This window comes from Siphateles boraxobius, unplaced genomic scaffold (genome assembly GCF_051911475.1).
Source record: "Siphateles boraxobius isolate OS27281-9 unplaced genomic scaffold, OSU_SipBor_1 86, whole genome shotgun sequence".
NCBI lineage: Eukaryota > Metazoa > Chordata > Actinopteri > Cypriniformes > Leuciscidae > Siphateles > Siphateles boraxobius.
In genome coordinates this window covers 6,378,739-6,400,797 of record NW_027509215.1, presented here as the reverse complement: position 1 = coordinate 6,400,797, position 22,059 = coordinate 6,378,739, and the positions used below count along the sequence as shown (strand labels likewise).

Here is a 22,059-nt window from a genome sequence, read left to right as displayed (position 1 = left end):
AATATTAAATCCAGCTAAATTCAGGCTTGAGTTTAAGAAAATGTACATTGTGTGAATGCTCTCAAACGCACTTCATACTTTTTAAAGGCATCATAAAGTTATACATAAACGATGCACACACACGAGGGTCGAAAATAATTTTTAGTTGTATACATTTTTAATAATAAAAGTCATTTTAAAAAATATTCCTTTTATTTTGTTCTTATATTAAAAAAAACCTCTTACATTTATCGACACTTTTAATATCACGTTATACATTTAATAATATAAAATGTATTTCTCTATCCACAGTGATGTCTTTGCTGTGCAGAATCTATGGTTCTGTTTAGCAGAAAGAGTTTAGTTTGTTCGCGAGTAGAGCGAGTATAAAGAGCGAGTATAAAACATCAGCGCTCGCGTGATGTTGCCGTCATGTCGAGAGTTTATTCCACCTATTGACATTCAGTATGATTAGTCTTCGTTTCAAATAGTCTACGTCATTTCAATCTTCGGCTGTGTGTGGATTTTGGTGAGTTTTCAATTCATATGTTCGCTATTTGGTACGTTATCGTCAATCAAAATTTTCTGTGAGATCAGTTGATTTAGTAAAATGTTTTACACTCACACGCCTAATTATTCTGTTCCATTCTGCTTTTTCTACATGTTTAAAGCTGTTTGCCAGAAACTAAAAAGGCTCGTTTTCAGTGTTGACATCTGTGGACAAGTGAACAATGATTCCACCCGGAGACTGTCTGTATGCTGGAAGAAAAAGGAGAAAACCTGTTCAGAAACAGTTGAGTACTTATTATCCGTTTACTGGAATTGTTTTATTGACAAACATCAATAAAAATAATAAAGCAACGAGAGTTAAATGTGTCACTAATGATAATAAATATTTAAATTAATAATTTTAGTAGTAGCCTAATTGTTTTATTTAACATCGTTTCTTGTTCATTTCTCGGCTCTTTCTTGACATGCAATTTTTTTTTTAAATTGACAAACTGTCAATACAAATCAAAACAAGAAAAAGCTGTCACTGATTATGTGTATATTGTTGTTGTTGTTATTATTATTATTATTAGTGGTTATAATAATGTAATTATTTTATATTTCATGTTCAGGTGACACTTTAAATTAAGGTTTTATTAGTTAACATCACTTTACTTTTACAGTTAACATGAACAATACTTCTAAAGCATTTATTAATCTTAATGTTAATTTCAACATTTACTAATAGGCTATATTATGGAAATCAAATGTTGTATTTGTTAACATTAGCTAATGCACTGTGATCAAACAACGAACTGCTGTATTTTTATAAACTAACATTAACAAAGATTATTAAATACTGTAGCAAATGTATTAATCATTGTTAGTTTGTTAGTAAAAACAATTGAGATCTTATTGTAGAGGGTATGCTGATTTCAAGGCTCTTTATTTACATGACTGTTTTATGTGACAATATCAAAACAAATAACAAAAGCAGTGATAGAAAGTCGATATTAATAATAAATGTTATTATTGTTAATAAGCATTATTAATTTGTTAAATGTTATGTCATGTTCACATAAATACATTCATCAGTGTATCATGCAGTTGTGGTGGTGGAATTTCTGTGCCATTTAATCATGTGGATGACACACAGGGCTGAAATGTGACATTATTAAATGATAGTTTGTGTCATCAGGAAACCAGAGAAAGCAGGTCAAAAATCGAATCCGTCCAAGCGTCACCGTGAGCGTCTGAACGCAGAGCTGGAGCGGCTGGCGAGTCTGCTGCCCTTCAGTGCAGAGGTCATCTCTAAACTGGACAAGCTCTCAGTGCTGAGACTCAGCGTCAGCTTCCTGCGAGTCAAGAGCTTCTTTCAAGGTAAGAAGGAACGTTTCTCCGGCTAAAAACTGTGAATTTTGACATCATACTTGCATCATACATCGGCTCCCAAAAATTATTAGAATGCTTTAAAATGAAACTTAGTTGGTATTGGTTAACTGACCTGATTTGACCCAAACATCTTCATCTTTGTGTTTCATGCTGAAATTGGATTCGTCTCTTGACTTTTTTTTGTTTCCTTGCATATTTTTACATAATTCCAGATTGTTGTATGGTCACTGTTTTTGTGTTTTAATGTTTTTGAATAATAGTAGTACGTTCTTCCCATATGTTCTTTTTTAAAAAAAAATTTAGCTCATATTCTTAGTTTGCATGTTAAATTATTTACAAACCAAAAGTACAACTTTAGCAATTAGTTCACCTTAAATACAGTTTTCTATTGTAGTTTGTGGCGATGCTGACCAGACATGCTGGTGAGTAGAAATGCAATTCTTCTGCTGTTAAAAATAGTGTTTGTTATGGGATTTATTTCAGGACAGGTCCATGTGTATCTGTATGTATGAGCGCTCAGTGTAATGTAATAATAATAAATAATAATAATACATTTTATTTCTAAATGCGCTTTTCTTAAACCCAAAGCGCTATAGTAATAGACACAAAAACAGCAAAACAATACAACCATTAAAAAACAGTCTTAAATAAATGTGTCTTAATCAACTTTTTTAAATGTTCCAACGTTGGTGCATTTCTGAGGCTAAGAGGAAGCACATTCCATATCTTCGGGGCTTTATATGAAAAGGCTCGTTCCCCCATAGTCTTGAGCTTACATGAAGGCTGATGTAGCAAAAGAGAATTGGCAGAACGGAGAGAACGTGATGGAGTATAAGGGCTAATGAGTTCACAAAGATACTCAGGAGCAGTCCCATGTAGTGCCTTGTAAGTTAAGATAAGAATTTTAAAATCAATTATCACGTTTATAGGAAGCCAGTGCAACTGTGAAAGCACCAGTGTAATGTGCTCACGAGGAGAAGTAAGAGTGAGCACACGGGCGGCAGAGTTTTGAATATACTGTAGCCTTCTGAGAGATTTAGCTGGAAGGCCAGAGAACAAGGCATTACAATAATCTAACCTAGTTGTAATAAAGGCGTGTATAAGCCTTTCTGTGTCTGCAAAAGAGAGAAAAGGTCTAAGTTGAGGAACATTTCTCAGATGGTAAAAAGCAGTTTTGAGGTGTTTTTTATATGCGCTTCAAATGTTAGCTGTGAATCAAAAATGACTCCAAGATTCCTAACCTGTAAAGTGGGAATTACCATGCTAGAATCAACAATTAAACTAATCTGCTCTGCCTTGCGGGTAGCCAAGCGAGTTTTTGAGCCATTAAGCTTCAGGAAGTTATTCTGCATCCATACACTGATCTCTGCTAGACAACTACGTAAGGCTATTAATGAGCAGTGAACATCAGGACTGGTGGTAATGTAAATCTGTGTATCATCGTATTTCTTGATGATCTGCCCAAGTGGAAGCATGTAGATGTTAAATAAAATTGGACCCAACACTGAACCCTGAGGAACTCCCTGTCGAACAGGCACGGTATCAGATTTGTAATTCCCCAATCTTACAAACTGGGCACGGTTTGTTAAATAAGACCGAAACCAACTGAATATTGCACCTGATAGACCTAGCCAATTTTCCAGACGGTCTAGCAGAATAGAGTGACAAATAGTATCAAATGCAGCACTAAGGTCTAATGCAGCACTAAGGTCTAATAAGTAAATACTGCATGCACCAAAATCTGCAGCAATAAGAAGATCATTTACAACCCTCACTAGAGCTGTCTCAGTACTATGCCCTTTTCTGAACCCGGATTGAAAAAGTTCAAAAAGACTATTCAGTGCTCGATGACGATTTAACTGAGTTGCCACAACACGCTCCAGAACTTTAGCCAAGAATGCTAGGTTTGAAATAGACCTGTAATTGGACGTATCAGAAACATCACAACCAGGCTTCTTAAGGACTGGTGTAATGGCAGCAATTTTTAAATCTGGAGAAATAATTCCAGAACTCAATGATACTTTTTCAATTGATGTCATGTGAGGACATGTAGAGTAATGTAATGTTGTGACCGTGTGTGGAGAGCTGGCAGTATTTGGGCTTTGTGCTGGCAGGTGGGGATCTCTCAAATGTATTTGAGCGTATAAAGTAATGGAGAGGAATAAAAAAAGAAGTGATCTTTATAAACTAATAATGAAGGAAAGATGTGGGCTCAGCATCATATGCAATGTTTGGGAAGCCTTTTTTAAACTAGTTTGCAAGTCAAGTTATTTATATAGTGTTATAAAATAGTGTTTCAAAGTTGCGTCACACTGATAAACCGGAAAATAAGTGTTGGTGTTGTAAAATTATTCAGTAATGAAGAATTGGACGATAGTGTCATTATTCAGGTCAGTTCAGTGTTGATTCATTTCAGTTCAGTGTTAGTTTTTCAAGGTTGGAGGCATTATCCAACTCAATAAATTAAAATGAGTTCTAAACCGATTAGTGTCAGTGCCGTTAAATCGATAACATTACTGAATATTAATTGTCTTGTAAACTAATTAGCCTTTTTATATTTAGTTTCTCCTCCGCTCTGGTAATGTTACATCACTTGTTTGTTCTCAATAAGTGGAATCTTCATTTAAATGCGTATATTTCTAGGTGCTTTTACACATGGTTTGTGTATTTGGGATTTTGGATAGATTTCACAGACCTACTTTAGATAGTGAAAGTCATAACTGTCATAAATACAGTCATTTGTAATGCAAGATCCGACCCTGAAAAACATGAACCATCACGGATCACGGTTTGTGCCAACCTTGATCTTTCAGATTGATGTGTGTATTATGTTCAAACATTGGCATTTGAACAAATTCAGCTTTTTAAGGCCATTTGTATTTTCTTGTTCTTCTCTCATTTTCCGTCACCTTCATTCAAGCCATAAATTATAGCCAAGGTCTTGACAGTGTAGAAATATGTCCAAAATTCTAGTCAGATTGGAAATTAAAATGTGAACCGAAAAGAAGACCAAATTATCAGAGCTGGTACTTTCATAGCTCTACAATATATTCTTATTCTGTCAAAAAAAATCTCATTTTCATGTTAATCAAACCGGTATGTCTCCCTTTCTTTAGGAGATATAAAAAATAAATTAAAAAAAACGCACATTTGGAAATTGTCAATTCTGGGTGATTTATTCCTTTAATGTTGTACTTGAATTGAAGTTTCTCCTGATTTCTCTCCTCTCAGCCTGTGCCTGTGTGTGTGTGAGTAACAGTGCAGATTGGTTGTGCATGGCCGAGGATGTGTGTGCTCCAGACACATCGTGTTTTCTTTCTCCGCCACAAGTCTTAAAACACAGCAGGAAAACATTTGTTGGTCCAACACCATTTTTAGAGGCTTGATCCATAATCAAATCATGATCATCACACTGCCAGGTGAATTCAAACACATTTCCAGGACTCTCAGGATGTGAGAGTGAAACTTTCAGGATGAATTAATATATTACAAATGCTCATTCAGTGCTTGCTAATATGACCATTAATGCTCAAACCTAGGATTTGTGATTTAAACAAATGTATTAAACCTCAGTGTATTACTTGTCTTGCATCATTTTAATTAAAACATGAGCATAGGATCTTGTTCCTGTTTTATATCCTTTTTTTAATTTTAGTAAGAGTGACACCTTAAGGGAAGTGTTTAATGATAGCAATGATTCTGTTTCCAGTTCCAGCAGCTTCTTGTTACTGCCAACACTGCATTAGACACACATGTGCTCAAAACCGGCACACAGAGGGTCCTTAGAGCTGCATACACTAATGCCTAATGATAATGAGACTAAAGATGATCATCATATCATGAGCTTGATAGTTACAAAAATATGCATGTTTTTTTTATAATGTAAATATATAGGATGCAGCTAATTCATAAACCTCTTAACAAACATCCTCCATTCAAAATTGTTTTAATTTTAATTTCAGCCATAGATGTGCTGTGTATGGAGCTGTTTTTTTTATTAACTTTATACTTTTTAATATATAAAGGAATAGCTCACACAATGTAAATTTATGTTGTTGCAAACCTCATGATACATTTTTTGAAGTGGGTTTGAAACATGAATTTACATTGTTGGTTGAATTATTTCTTAAAAAGGTTAATGCTTATATATATATATATATATATATATATATATGTTTGCAACAACATAAGTTTAATTGTGTGAGCTATTCCTTTATTAATATATATATATATATATATATATATATATATATATATATATATATATATATATATATATATATATATATATATATAAATTATTCATGACACTCATCATGCATCTTGTTTCTGGGGGGAAAAAACACACAATACAGCCTGTCGTCGTCCAAGCAGTGTAAAACAGCTATTGATGGTCTTATGAATTTATGAAAGAAAAGACCAATAGCAATTTGGTATGTAAAAAAATGCACACACAAAAAACTACCACAAACGTGTATTAATTTAATTTATTTATATATATACGGTTTATAAAAATGAAAGAAAAGACCAATAACAATTCAGTATGTAAAAAAAAAATGCACACAAAACAAAAACTACCACAAGCGTGTTTTGTGCATTTTTTTACATACTGAATTGTTATTGGTCTTTTCTTTCATAAATTCATATGACCATCAATAGCTGTTTTACACTGCTTGGACGACGACAGGCTGTATTGTGTGTTTTTTCCCCCCAGAAAACAAGATGCATGATGAGTGTCATGAATAAGACAGTGTTTATTGAAGTCTAAAACCTGAGCTTAAATTTTTAACGCAATTTTAGAATCTCTATTTTGTTTCAAGAAATGTTAATCTACTTTGAATGTTATTTGCAGTGTGTGAATAACAACTTAAACTGCACATGAGGGAGTAATTGAGATTCACAGAGAGAAAGAGAGTGTGTGGGATGTTGAAGTGAAGGGGGTTATGGGTAATGAATGCTCCACTGGTTCCTAGGGAGTGTTTGCGTGACTGCAGCCTGGCAAAGTCCCCGTCCCGAGAAAAGCACTAAGAGGGGGAAGATGCAGATCAGCTTTGATCCTTGTGTTTCCATCATTCACAATCCACTTTTAGTGGCCGTTTTATAACCCCGGGATTCAATGCTTTTTACATTTTCAGTTTTTCCTGTAATAAACCAAGCCATGTTCTAACATCTACAGCTTTGTCAATGAATAAACACGGTTTATTCTTGCATCTTTTTTTAATGTTATTTGATTTTTTTTTGAGTTAATTGAATAAATATTGTGTAAAATGTTCACGTTTTTGTACTTGTTTGTAAAAGTCTCATCACCTCAGTTGTTTCAAATGATATAATGAAGTAATCATAATCTAAATTTTATCATTATATAAAGATGTAAGCATAATGTGACTGCATTTTTTGGATGATTTATTATCAAATAAATTATATTCAATCTCAAAGGACATTTGTTGATGCATGTTGCTCTTCCATAGCTTATTAAAGCTTTCAATAGTTCATTTAAATATCTACTTTTTCTCAGACATTTTTTTTCTGTGTGCTTTGACTCAAAAAATGGACATGCATGATAAATAGAGCTATACAACTGATATCTACTACACTATCGGTCAAAAGTTTTGGTTGGTACAATCACTGTTTTTGAATTAAATCTCTTATGCTCACTAAGGCTGCAGTCATTTGATTAAAAATACGTTAAAAACAGTAATATTGTGAAATAATATTAGGTTTTAAAATAACTGTTTTCTATTTGAATATATATTAAAATGTAATTTATTCCTGTGATCAAAGCTGATTTTCAGCATCATTACTTCAGTCTTCAGTGTCACATGATCCTTCAGAAATCATTCTAATATGATGATTTGCTGCACAAGAAACATTTATTATTATTATTAATGTGGAAAACAGTTGTGCTGCTCAATATTTTATTAATATTAAACTTTTATTAAAGGTAATATTTATATTTGAAATAATAAATATTGAAGCATTAAAAATGTCTTTACTGTCACTTTTTATCAATTTAATGCATCCTTGCTGAATGAGGATTTCTGTCTTGGAATAATTTAACGGGAAATGTTTGAGTTTTTGAGATCTTACTTTTAAATTTTAGTATCTTGGCAAATCTGAGCACAGTTTAAGAAATTGCTAGTGATATTCGGAACCTCTAGAGAAGCGAAATCATTTGTAATTTTTCTTTCGTAATTTTAAATCAATATATTATGATGAATCAGGTCTGATTGGTCTTCATGAGGGAATGCTGTTTCTCTGGTGCCCTTCCATACAGAACATCCAGTATTATGTTCACATTTTTCCAGAGAATTCACAGTTGTGCAGGCGTTTGGCAGCCACCAGACTCTACTTGGTGAATTCGTCTTGGGTGCATATCAGGAAAATTCCATCTCGCGTCTCTATCCTGGAAACATTCCTCTGTTTGTTTTCATCATGTGAGAATGTGTGCTAGAAGCTGATAAATGATCCAAGCGTCCTGCATCATGCGTGAGTCTCCAAACATCTGTTTTAGCATGGGATTGAGGATTTCCCCCTCCCTTCCATGAGAATTCCCTGATCTTATACCTCCAATCAATCTTTTATCTTTGTTCCGTTGTGTTGTATGTGCATATGATCCATTAAGAATTTTGTTTAATTCCATCATAATTGCTAGTATTATGTATTCTGTCACCCTGACCATTCAAACAGTTCTTTGTTTGCACCAAAGTGCAGCATAAAAAAAAGAGTTGAGATATTTGTTGTCAACATCAAAACCTCCCAGTAAGAACATTAATGGGCTGTCTGTTTGTTGGCAACCGGAAGGCAGTTCCTCTGCACACGATGTCGTGCGAACGACTTGTAAAAATGACCCAGATATGTCATAGACGAGTTTGCCATTACGCTTGTCATGCAATAACAACTGCAATAATGTCTGCATAACATGCATGGTGAGTCCTTTTGCAAATTCTTTATTTTCTTCTTGCACACGTTTAGCCCCTTCTTTCCCTTAAACTGTTTTTCACTCCTGTTATGCAGCTTGGAGACAGACTATCAGAGATGTTTAAAAACATTTACTGAATAAATGACATTTTGTGCTTTATTTTATTCATTATGTATTCCATTTAGGGGTTGGCATTCCTGGAAAAGATTTAAAATCGATATGCAATGCTCAATAAAACAGAATTTATAATAACAGTCATGTAAAACCAGACTGTTTTGTGAATAATGCTGCAAACAGAGCCGTGTGCCAGCAGTCTAAAGCATGATCTCATGCGAAGACTGTTTCCAAACACGGGTTCTCTCACGCAACAGCCATTAGTTCACAAAAGGCACAAGTTGACCTCTCTTTGGTAAGGTTAACCCACATTCAGTTGGAAAGCCATTGTCTTTAGTGATGTGAAATAATCTCCCATTGGGATGCATGTGCCTCTGCAGTGGTCTGTTATGTTTGTGTCATGTGACCAATTGACCGGAAAACAAGTTAAATGAATTCTTAAGTGTATAGATAGATAGATAGATAGATAGATACACACAACTGTTCAAATGTTTGGGGTAAGTAAGCTATTGTTGCTTTTGGAAAGCAATTTAAACTTACATTCAGAAAGGAAGGATGCATTAAATCAAAAGTGACAGTAAAGACTTTTATAATGTTACAGGAGATAGAAAAATAATTTTTAATTGTAGTAACATTTTACAATATTCTTGTTTTTACTGTATTTTTGTTCAAAGAAATGTTTCTTTTGTGAGTATTAGATTTTCAGAAACATTTAAAAAATCTTAACCCAAATGATTGATTAAATTGATAGATTCGATAAATACGATAGATTAGATACGATAGATTAGATACGATAGATAGATAGATACGATAGATGGATACAGTAGATGGAGAGACAGACTTACGTCTCTTAGTTTGGGCTGTTTTCATTCATGTTTAAATTGAGCGCTGGCCCTTTAAGAGCCTGTATAGCAGGGCTTGCGTGACTGTTGTACTCCAGAGCCTGACCTCAGAGGAACTCTAGTGAATATGATCTGTCCATCAGAGCTCTGGAAACCAGCAATGCACAAATGAGTCAAGACCCTATTAACTTTCATTACATAGACATAAAAGTTAAAACATGCATCAGAATAAATATGACATGATAGTAATTAGTAATTACATGATGACAGAATTATTATTATTTTTTTTTTTCTGTGAACTATCCCTTTAAGTGTGCTGTGCTTAAACTTCATGAGGTTTTTTTTGAGACATTGAGCAAGTAATAATTTAAAAGTAAGAGGGGAAAAAGGTTATAGAGTGAGTCCATTCTTACTGTATAGCAAACAAACGCACATCTGCTCGTAAATCTAACCTCAATTGTCAAGAGCAGATCTGTTTTTTATTTCCTTCCCCTCATCAAAACATCCCAGCAGTGAAATGGGCTGCTTTTAAAAGCCGTTTCTGCCATTTTGTGAAAAGTAGCTCATCCACCTGCAGATTTTAGCTTGTTTGGCAGCAGACGTGAAGTGAATGAATGGAGAACGAGTCTTTGGGGAGAGATGCTGGAGATTTCCCTCATGTTAGTGAGCACAGGTTTTTGTGGAGTGTTTGAATGATAAAAAATTTAGATTTGGCATAGTCCGACATAAAAGGAGTGGACTCTGAACATTACACGTGCCTTCAGTCCCTTCCTTTTTGACTTGCGCTGTTTTTTCTTACCACAGACCTGCATAAAATGATTAGCATTTCACGACGCCAATTTTAGTAACTTCACCCAAAAATGCCATCCATATGACTTTCTTCTTTTAGCCAAACACAATCTGATTTATATTAATATCCATGGATATCCATTATATATACAATGCCTAGCATAAGTGAACACACCCATGCTAAAGTTGAATAAAAAATCATCTTTTGGAAATGGATCTTAATACCTTAATTCTTTGTGAATGAATAATGTATCGTAAATAAATAAATGTTCTTCCTTAAAATACAGGTTGCATAAGTCAGGAAACCCCTATGTTAAATTCCCATACAGGCAGACAGATTTTTATTTTTAAAGGCCAGTTGTTTCATGCATCCAGGATACTATGCATCCTGATAAAGTTCCCTTGGCCTTTGGAATTAAAAAAGCCCCACATCATCACATTCCCTTCAACATACCTAGAGATTGGCATGGGGCACTTTCCATAAGATCATCTCTCAATGCAAATCATACCAGCTATTAGCCTAACTGAAATAACACCATGCCAATATCTAAGTATGGTGAAAGGGAATGTGATGATGTGGGGCTTTTTTAATTCTGCGAAAGCAATTCCATTTTACTGCACTTTCAAAGGATGAGGACAGATGGTCTTATTATTGGGTGTTACGAAGGTCCGTGGCTACACCATTGGTGAAAGCATAACGGCTAACTTAAATCACGTGTGCCTTGATAACCAATCAGATTACAGCCTTGACATCATTAAATTTCATTCAGAGTTGTGTGGCAGTCAATTACTGTTTGTGGATACCATAAAAATGAACGAGAAGTGCCGTAAACTGAATCATACCTGTCGCGCAATTGTCCTTGACTTCACTTCACAAACAGCATTTTTGGGAGTGTTAACTAAAAAAATATCGAACCAAGATGAATGTTTAAGAGCAAATATGTTGAAGATTAGCCGATGGTTTGTCGATTAATTAAATAAGCCGTTTTCCCACAAAAGCAGTTTATTCAGTGTAGTGAAGCCTCTCCTCCATTGACATCCATTAAAAAAAAACGGCCTCTGGTCTCCTTCCCTGCGTATCGCAGCGCTTCGGTTTTTTTGCTTACCTTGCAGGCTTGACTTCAAGTGGCTTTGATGAAGACTCGAATTGATACGGTGAAACTAACACCATTGTTACTGTTCTTATCACTGTTTATGCAAGTTCTGAGGAAGATCCGGAGCTGAAATTCAGATAGGGTAATGATAATTTATTTCCCTGAAAAATGCTGTAAGCGGTAGACCAATCACAACAGTCTGGGTCATCTGACCAGTGAGAGCACAGTAGGCTTTCAGAAAGGAAGGGTTTAGACATTTCAGACAATTTGAGAAATTAAATGATGCTGCAATGAATATTATATTCCTTCAGTTTGAAAAATCATCACAAGAAAAGGACAGTCTCTCGCGAATGGCAAGAGATGCCCCAAAGAAGTTGAATATGACTGAAATGGTTAATAAATGAATGATGATATTTGAGTTGTGTAAACATCACAGCTCAGAGTGTTTGTGGTTATCTTCTTTGCTTTGATGTTCTTTAGTTTGGCATGAAGTGCCCACAAAAATAACTATAGAAGAAAAAAATTCTGAATTATTTCAAGGTTTTCTTTTTTTTTTTATCTTGCTCATTTTTGATCAGCACAGCTAACAAAGTGCACTTGGGTTGTCACAAGAAAGACTTTCTTTTCACTGCTTTTGAATCAGTCTCAACCAGTTGTGAAATTGGAAAAGCGCATCCAATATGGATTCCTTAATGAAAAAGAATGATCAGTGGGATTTGTTCTTATGATTGTCTTGGTTTTCTTGATTTGTGAGACAAAATGGGTTTCCTATATAAAAATCTTTGGTTATACAATAAAAAGAAAAATCACTGTAAAATGTTTATTGAATTTTTTTATCACAATGATTTGATATCAGAAATGTTTATGCAGAAAGTCTTGTCATTATATTTTCCTGTGACATGTCCATGTTTCTCTGTCTCGTGTGCTCTTGTTCCTCACAGCGGTCCAAGAAAAAGAAAATCTCAGCAGTAAAGCCTCGATCCAAGAGCACCGGAAAGAGATCCTGCCCCGTGTTGTAGAGAGTGATCTTCTCCTACAGGTGTGTTAGCCATTTAGTTCTTCTCTAAACATCCTTCATTACAGTTCAGAAATTGTTTATCGTCAAAGAAATTGTTTATTGTTGTTTATTGCCTTCTCTTCTGAAGCCTAAAAATCGGACTTTAAGTCATAGGTTTAATCATGTCACTAACATTGTGCAAAAATATTGACAGGTATTTCATATTTACACATTTCCCACAATAATCGTTTTTTTTGTGTCTTGTAGTCTCTCTCTGGATTTGCACTGGTCGTGAGCTCAGATGGTGTTATTTTCTATGCATCTACCACTATCGTTGACTACCTGGGATTTCATCAGGTAATAAACCATCAAATGAAAACCTATACTCTAGAAATACACGTATAGGAATAATGAAATGGTTATGATCTAAAATAGCATGTAACTTATTCAGGTTTGTTCAGGTCACGTTTATTTATTTATTTTATATATGTATGTGTGTGTGTGTGTGTATATATATATATATATTTGTATTAATATATTATTTTGATTAAATATGTTAGATGTAATGCCTTTTCCCCATTTCCGTCCTGGTGTGAATGTTTACTGCTTTTATAAAAATTGTTTAAGAAGGAGGGTGAATAGAATATGTATTTAGCTTTCATGCGTGACAATCCAAAAAAATTAAATTGAAATCCAGTGTTACCCATTTTCACTTTTAAAAACAGTTCTCAAATAAAATTCCTGTATCATCAGAGAAATCTAAGCAAAAATCATGTGTGGCTACATAAGAAATAACCACAACATCTGTGCAGAAATATGTCATGTTATAAGCCTTCTCCACCAGAATGTGTAAAAAAAATAGTTAAATTTTTCAGTCCTTGGCTAATTTAAGACACTCACAGCATTCAAAGAGTCAGGCTTCTTCAGCAAACAAACCTTCTCTTCCAAGGAGGAGACCTGTATTGGATCCTCATTGAAACTGTGATAGTTTGTCATGAGATGGTTAGTCATCAAAATGTGCTGAAAGCCTTGCATGTCCCACACTGGAAAGTAAAGGGAAGGTTAAATGTTTTAGGCAGAGTTTATTGTTTATGAACAGAGGTTATGGCCCTGTGGGCTGGTCCGTGTCCGCATGCAAGCAGCCCTGGTGTCACGCAACAAACACATGGGGCTGTGAAAAGGGATTTGTGGCTTCAAGCAAACATTATACATGAGAAAGCAGTTTGAAGGTTCTAAGTGCAAATTTAATTAGCAGAGAAGGACAGTTGGAAAATGTTTGCAATTACTTTATTATCTGTTATAGTAATCATCGTTAACTCTTATTTCACTCTTAATAGTCTATTTATAAACACACTCTTATCTACAACTATCCACTCATTACAATCACAAAACCAAAATCAATATTCAATCTTCGTCATTCTCTCAGTCCCTCAGCGAGCACCTTGAACAGCGTAATGAACAGGCCATGAGGGCAAAGAAATAAAACTAAGAAAACAGGGATTATAAGTGTTTTAATACAATAGGAATATGAATAGACTACATCAAGAGGAAATGTTTAACACCTACTCTGATTTTGATGTTTAGAACTTGGCTTTTTTATCCTGTAATAAGAAGTTTATCCTCATCCAGCGATCTAATAACGTTGTGTTTTAAGTGCGGAAAGTCTTTGCAGCATGGTGGACCGCAGGCAGGCATGGGCAGTATTTCAATTAAATGCATTTTAAATACGTATTTAATTACTTTAGTGTATTTTGTAATTTGTATTTTGCAGGTGTGGAAAAAATAAAATGTAGTTTGTAACAAAATATTTTGAGGGAGTGTATTTAGAGTATTTCATATACTTAAATACTTAAAAATCACCATAGTAAATGATTTTGCCATATTTTCGGTCTGATGTTGGCAATGTCCAGGTTAGATGCTCGAAAATCACGTGACACCCTGTAGACCGGGCTCCCTCCAAGAAGTGAATGAGTTTTGAACTCTTAAAAATGGCATTAAGGTATAGTGTTTTGTGAAAAATATACAGTCTACACACACACATATTGCACACTGAACGGCATTATAGAGAAAATAATTGTGCCTTATGAGATCAATGCACTGTGTTGTCATCCATAAAAGGACATCATAGGCGCTTCCTATTATGAAACAGCGCGTCTGTCGTAACTCCACTGAAATCTCCATGCTAAGCAAGCGTTCACAATATAACATCCATCTGCAGTTTTTACACGTTTTTAAACGTATTACATATGAGAAATATTGATATTGATTTTGTATAAAATAATCATCAATCCTATTGTTTTTCAGTAATTGCGCACGCAGCGGGATTCTACTATGGAAAAGCCATACGCGGTCAGGGCAGTTATAGTCTCGTGTGTAAAACAAACCCACACATATTATGATTAATCATATACACTCACCTAAAGGATTATTAGGAACACCATACTAATACTGTGTTTGACCCCCTTTCACCTTCAGAACAGCCTAAATTCTACGTGGCATTGATTCAACAAGGTGCTGAAAGCATTCTTTAGAAATGTTGGCCCATATTGATAGGATAGCATCTTGCAGTTGATGGAGATTTGTGGGATGCACATCCAGGGCATGAAGCTCCCATTCCACCACATCCCAAAGATGCTCTATTGCGTTGAGATCTGGTGACTGTGTGGGCCATTTTAGTAAAGTGAACTCATTGTCATGTTCAAGAAACCAATTTGAAATGATTCAAGCTTTGTGACATGGTGCATTATCCTGCTGGAAGTAGCTATCAGAGGATGGGTACATGGTGGCTATAAAGGGAACATGGTCAGAAACAATGCTCAGGTAGCCCGTGGCATTTAAACGATGCCCATTTGGCACTAAGGGGCCGAAAGTGTGCCAAGAAAACATCCCCCATACCATTACACCATCACCACCAGCCTGCACAGTGGTAACAAGGCATGATGGATCCATGTTCTTATTCTTTTTACGCCAAATGCTGACTCTACCATCTGAATGTCTCAACAGAAAGCGAGACTCATCAGATCAGGCAACATTTTTCCAGTCTTCAACTGTCCAATTTTGGTGAGCTATTGCAAATTGTAGCCTTTTTTTCCTATTTGTAGTGGTACCCGGTGGGGTCTTCTGCAGTTGTAGCCCATCCGCCTCAAGGTTGTGCGTGTTGTGGCTTCACAAATGCTTTGCTGCATACCTCGGTTGTGACAAGTGGTTATTTCAGTCAAATTTGCTCTTCTATCAGCTTGAATCAGTCGGCCCATTCTCCAGTCCCCACAGGACTGCTGCATACTGGATGTTTTTCCCTTTTCACACCATTCTTTGTAAACCCTAGAAATGGTTGTGCGTGAAATTCCCAGTAACAGCAGAATGTGAAAAACTCAGACCGGCCCGTCTGGCACCAACAACCATGCCACACTCAAAATTGCTTAAATCACCTTTCTTTCCCATTCTGACATTCAGTTTGGAGTTCAGGAGTTTGTCTTGACCAGGATCACACCCCTAAATGCATTGAAGCAACTGCCATGTGATTGGTTGATTAGATAATTGCATTAATGAGACATTGAACAGGTGTTCCTAATAATCCTTTAGGTGAATGTATATTATGATTAAAATGGAATTTTGATTTTGTGACAAATTGTCGGTCTGTTATTTTTACACAAAAATCACTGCAAAAGATGCTTTCCAACAGGTTTTATCGTAGTTTTTGTCCAACTTAATTGACTTGTATTGGATGTTCTGTGAGGTACGGTATTACTCCGCCGCCGGAAACGGAAATGGGGTTTGTACTCTTTCTGTAGTCTTCCAGTCGTGGTATCGTAGGCTACGCTATCCAAACATTGGCAAAGGTGCATTATCGACACCAACTGGGCTGGAGTGTCTATTATTCAAGCTCTCAACGGAGGAATGTCCGGTTGTGAGGCGTTTGGAAACATAGGTCCACAGTTTTACAATGAAAGGTAAAACAACTGTTGGAAAGCATCTTTTGCAGCGATTTTTGTGTGAGCATATCAGTGAACACCCCAGACCACTCGGTAAGTTTCACGTCTTTGTAAACTAAAGTTTAATGCGTTTTATGAATGATTCTTCCAGTGCCCCTATGAAACCATTGTGGAGGTGGGGGAGACGGTGCTAACACAGAAAACTAAAATTCTCGGGAAAGCAGCATTTGTCCAAATTTCAATCTTAACCGTTCTATTTCATCAGAAACGATCTTAAAACAGGGCTTTAAGTGTAAAATATTGAACTTGTCCTTTAAGGCACGAGTAGAGTAACGGTGATAATATGGCTACGTAGCCTACATCAAACACGTTTTGCTATTAAGGGCAGCCTACCACACCATTGATGTGAACTTAGCTATACATGGCATATACGTCAGAGTGAGCCATTTCAGGCCCTGTAGAGATTTAGTGAAATGCCCATACTTTTTTATTTTGCTACTTCGCCATTTTGAATTTACACATTTCTCATATTTGTGTTATTGCTACTATTTGTGTTATTGACCTCTCAGTAATAAAAAAAAAAGACTTTAGTTTATTGTGGAAGTATATTTGTATTTTCAAAATACTAATAACTTGTATTTTATTTAAATACATTTTTTCACATCAGTATTTTGTATTTTAATTTGTTACATTTCATGAGCCAGTATTTGTATTTTGTAACAAAATAGTTTTTGATGTATTTGTGCCCACCTCTGACCGCAGGTATGATTTTGTCAGCCTAAGGCGATAAATTAGAAAATATATCAAATTAAACAAAGGAAAAAAGGTAACGAAACTAAAACTGCCTAGTGGCGGCAAATCGTTGTCTTAACGAGTGAGTCATTCAGTCAAACGATTCCTTCAAAATGTGGACTCATTCAGTCAAACGATTCCTTCAAAATGTGGACTCTTTCAGTTGCCCTAAGTCACACAATGGCTCTACTGTGGATTTGTTACCTAACATTTACTACTTGTTTATTGAACTGTTGTATAAAATCAATAGGCTATCACATTTGCAATTGACCCTTTGCAGGGAGTTTGATTGACAGGCGATCTAACCAATCATAATCCGCCAAATTCGCCATTTTTGTCTGACAAACAGTAAGTAGAGTAGTCTAGATTAATGTCGGTGGACTTGAACTTGAAAAACAGAGTGTACTGATGTCTTTCCGCGGTTAACACAACATTCCTTCTTATATTCTTTCATGTTTATTTGATGCTATAAATTAACTAGAAGGAAGAGATGATCGGTTCACGAGCAGCTTTAAGAGGCTCTACAGCGATCTGTCACATCATATTAAAGAGCCACAAAACGGTATTTACCGACGGAGACCCTACTGTTCAAGTGAAACAGCAAAGGCTGCTACTGGCTACATGACCTAGGTTGAACTCAAACACAGGTTCCTATGAGCTCAACAGCCCTTAATATGTCAGCTCTTAGTGATGCACTACTCTGTGCCACAGCTCTGGCATGTGACTGCTTATTAATAGTAACTGAAGCAAAGAATAATTGCATGAATTATGAATACATTCGACTATCTGCCAGGAACCTCACGATCTAAAATGCTTATGAATGTTTTACCAGCCGTTGAAGTGACTCCACAAGGAAATTTTGATGAGTAATGGTTCTAATGTGGTTTAACATAAAACTGAATTAGACCATTTAAACTTGTGGAGTTGACTGAGAGACATTTGGTCATTGCATTGTGTGTGGCTCATACAACTGTGCGCAGGTCAAGTGTACAGGTCAATGCAGCAGCCGATAACACAAAAAAATACTGATGTAGGAGCTTAAACACTTAAGAAATAAACATTCTCTGTTTTTGTTGGTGTGTGTGATCTTGTCTGGCAGACAGATGTGATGCATCAGAAGGTCTTCGATTATGTCCATGTGGCGGAGCGACAGGAGTTTCAGAGGCAGCTCCACTGGGCGATGAACCCTGGCCAGCAAGACACTGGTGTGTGTACAATTACCATTAACCATATATAATACATGTGCAATATTCCAAGTCTTCTAAAGTCATATGGGCTATTTGTTATAACACTTTTATATTGCTTTTGCATCTATTTTGAAGCTTATAAGCTCCGGCTGTCTCATTATAATTGCATGGAAAAGAGAGACTACAGTATATTTCACTTCATAGATCTGTCATTACACCCAAGTCATGTGTTTCTGAACTATGTGTGTGTTCTAGTAGATGATGTTGTGATGGGTCATCTGTATAGCGCTGAGGAGCCTGACGGTGTTCCTCCTGAACTGTCTCCGTTCCTTACACGGTGCTTCCTCGCTCGAGTACGATGCCTGCTGGACAGCACCTCCGGCTTCCTGGTCAGTCATGAAATCACTGCGTTTTTCTTGTTCAAAGCCGTTTCACATTTGGGAAGCAAAGACAATCGCAACTTCGGTTTGATGCCGAATTAGGGGCCTCAGAGCTTCCCAAATTTACATGTTGCCATACAGTCCATCCACTGAGTCTGTGTCACTCTGATTTGCTCTCGTCTCCTGTAGAACATGCAGTTTCAGGGCAGCCTGAAGTTCCTGCAGGGTCAGAGGAGGAAGACGGACTCAGGATCTTTGCTGCCGCCCCAACTTGCTCTGTTTTGTGTGGCTGTTCCTCTAGTGCTGCCCTTCATCACAGAGATAAAGATGAAGAGTATGGTGATGAAGGGAAAAAACAAAAGCTCTGGCAGCAGGTACACACTGTGTCTGTCTGCTTGTGCATTGCATTTTTGCATAGAATTATGAATATGAAGAAAAAAAACATGTTTTTTTCTTACTTTTTATTCTTTTTCTAGCTAAATAAGTCCGTTTTCCCCAATAAGTCAATTTAAATTGCATTCAATTGTTTTTAATTTAAACTATTTTAATGCAGAAATGATTTGAATCAAATTAAAATCATCATAAAACTGCATTAATAACTAATTTGAATTAAAACAGGTAAAACCGGATATTAAACAAGAAAACTTGTATATTTTTAATCCACATGAAAGTAATAAAATTTTGATGAAAAAAACAATAATTTTTGTAATGAATTGTGCACGGTAAGAAAGTAAATCGGGTCAATTCCGTGCCTGGGTAGTTTATAAAAGCAATAAAGGTTACAGATGGTACTGTTGATATATAGATTTAGGTCAAATGAATGCTTTTATTCAGCAAAGATATAAAAAGTGACAGTAAAGACATTTATATTGTAACAAAATATTTATTTCAAATAAATGCTGTTCTATTGAACTTTCTATTCATCAATGAATCCTGAAAAAAAGTATAACTGGTTCCACAAAAATATTAAGTAGCACAACTGTTTTTAACATTAAAAATAACTAATTTTTCAAATTTTTATTTACCCAAAACTTTTGGATGGCAGTGTACAACAGTACTATATGATTACTACTATGATTGAGTACTGTGTAAAAACCATGGTACATCAATATGGTATCCAAAAACATGGTAAGCTACTTTATAAAGGACACAAATATGTACACAAGAATTTTGTAAGTAGAAATTGTCTTTTAATCAGTTTAACTTCTACTATCTTCAGTGATAAAAGGAAACGAGTTTCCTGCGGCTCATTTGACAGTGAAGACGTGCTACGTGCTAGCTGGACAAACATGTCGGGTCATGATGGTTCATGGTTAGCCCTGGCCAACACAAAGTACAGAGGAGAAGGCTGCAAAACCCAAGATGAGCCGCTCAACTTCTGTGTTTCCACTATGGGCGTCTCTAGGTTGCAAGCTGTCGATGCCTCGTGGGACGCCCGCTGTCCTGTTGCCTTGCGCACAGACTCCAGTGAAAACTACCTGATACCTGGAAGCTTCTATAAACACGGCCATTCTGGAAAATTACGAAATGGTTGCAACACAGAATTGCAGAAGGTGGAAGGTTATTGCATCGAGGGGAAGGTGGAGAGAAGGTGCATGATGCAGAATGAATGCTTTAATATGCTTCCTGAAGCAGCAATTAAGACAGAACAAGATTCCGACTCTGAAAACATGTGTAACGCATACGGGACGCTCTGGCGCCCTGAATATGCACAGGTGAAAACTGAAGCTGAATATCATGACTGCTGTACTCCATATCAAAATGGCAAAGCTGCCATCAATGCTCCTATCAATGCACACAAGTATCTGTGTGCGGGAGTCAGCAGACCTCTTAAGTGTGTCCTGAACAAAGACCTGAATCACTCTGACCAGCCGATCGCCAGTCAGGACACATATGCCTCCACAGATCATAAAAGCTACATGCAGCATGATATCCGGCTGACTTACGAGTTCAGGAGTCGTAACCTGCTGCACACGATTAAACGAGAACCCGACGACTCTCCACCTTGGTGTCATGATGTTAGTCAAGGCCATGTGCAACAAAATATTACTTCAACTTCCACTGTGAATGCTATTCTACACAAAGCAAACCCTTATGTTTACATGCAGTGAACTCTGTGACCACGTCAACATTACTTGTCTGTTAGTGCTTGCAAGATGTATCGCTATCAGCTTCTTTCTACTTTTCTTATCTACAAATTTGTCCTTTTAATTCAGCCTAAATTGCTTAACGTTCAAAATTTCAGTCTTTGGTTTTTCAGAAATGCAAGATTTAAATGTGAAAATCTCTCATTGGCCTACATTGAAAGAATGTTTTGCATTTAAAATCTACACACAAGGATGATTGTCGTGTTTGCATGCTGAATCGTGATTTCTCATCAGACAGCAAAAGCAGATGACAATAATAAAGCAGCTCTAGCAGAGTTTTATTTGTACTTAAACCTATTCTTTTTCTGCCTTGCAAGCACTGGATTTTCCCTCTGGACATATAAAACTAGTTAGAAAAGTTATTTTATATAATTTAGCCAGACTGTTAAACCAAATACAATACTCAGGTTGTCTTCGGATAGGTTTTTGAGGTGTTTTGTATTTTGTCACTTTTAGGTACAGATTTTGGATTTACATGTATGTCATATTCATGAGGTAAAAAACTGTACAGACAAATTAAGATAATTTCTATACCTAGATAATAATAACTTAGTATTGCATTTTAGATTTTTTTATGTTTTCTTCAAGTGCATAAACATCCATTTACTGTTACTTCATGGAGTTAATCCATATTGATCTTTTTTGTGTATAAAAATTAGTCATTACTAAGGAAATGTTTTTTATGCTACAAATGCAGGAGCTTTGTTTTGTACAGCATGTCTTGTCATTGTCATACTGAAATTGATTAATATGTAAAATTTATTCTGAATTAACCATAGGCTACTATGTAGATTTTAAGATGTAGATAAACATGCTTTGTATCTAGCCCAGAGAAAATTCACTTTATCTGCTATCAACTGTAAAACCATTATTGATCAAAGCATTGTGTTGTGGTGTGTCTTCACAGTTTAAACACTTTGTGTACACGTACGTAATGTTTCTGTTAATCTTTTAATAGCAATGTTATCTGTTGTGCAGCAACCACTGAAAAATTTTCTGTTTGTAT

At 35.9% G+C, this 22,059-nt stretch overlaps 1 protein-coding gene across 3 annotated transcripts; it reads left to right on the top strand.

The window, feature by feature from the left end:
- The first annotated feature begins 372 nt into the window (after positions 1-372).
- Positions 373-21,981, top strand: ahrrb (aryl-hydrocarbon receptor repressor b). 3 transcript variants are annotated; one of them, XM_077221894.1, is made up of 9 exons: positions 373-508; positions 651-772; positions 1,667-1,848; positions 12,560-12,657; positions 12,883-12,972; positions 18,439-18,544; positions 18,785-18,915; positions 19,096-19,280; positions 20,126-21,981. In XM_077221894.1, the coding sequence occupies exons 2-9, from the start codon at positions 711-713 to the stop codon at positions 21,015-21,017; spliced, it is 1,746 nt and encodes a 581-aa protein (XP_077078009.1). In that variant the 5' UTR covers positions 373-508; positions 651-710; the 3' UTR covers positions 21,018-21,981. The 3 variants fall into 3 exon arrangements, with proteins under 3 accessions (XP_077078009.1, XP_077078008.1, XP_077078010.1); XM_077221893.1 differs by having other exon boundaries at positions 18,782-18,915; XM_077221895.1 differs by having other exon boundaries at positions 1,654-1,848; positions 18,782-18,915.
- Positions 21,982-22,059: the final 78 nt, after the last annotated feature.

What these genes read in the sequence shown, in the direction of transcription:
- ahrrb (XM_077221893.1), top strand. Translation starts at nt 711, where the DNA reads ATGATTCCACCCGGAGACTGTCTGTATGCTGGAAGAAAAAGGAGAAAA. An exon ending in CCCTGGCCAGCAAGACACTG is followed by an intron (nt 18,545 to 18,781) that starts GTGTGTGTACAA and finishes TGTGTGTTCTAG; the next exon opens with TAGATGATGTTGTGATGGGT. An exon ending in ACAGCACCTCCGGCTTCCTG is followed by an intron (nt 18,916 to 19,095) that starts GTCAGTCATGAA and finishes CGTCTCCTGTAG; the next exon opens with AACATGCAGTTTCAGGGCAG.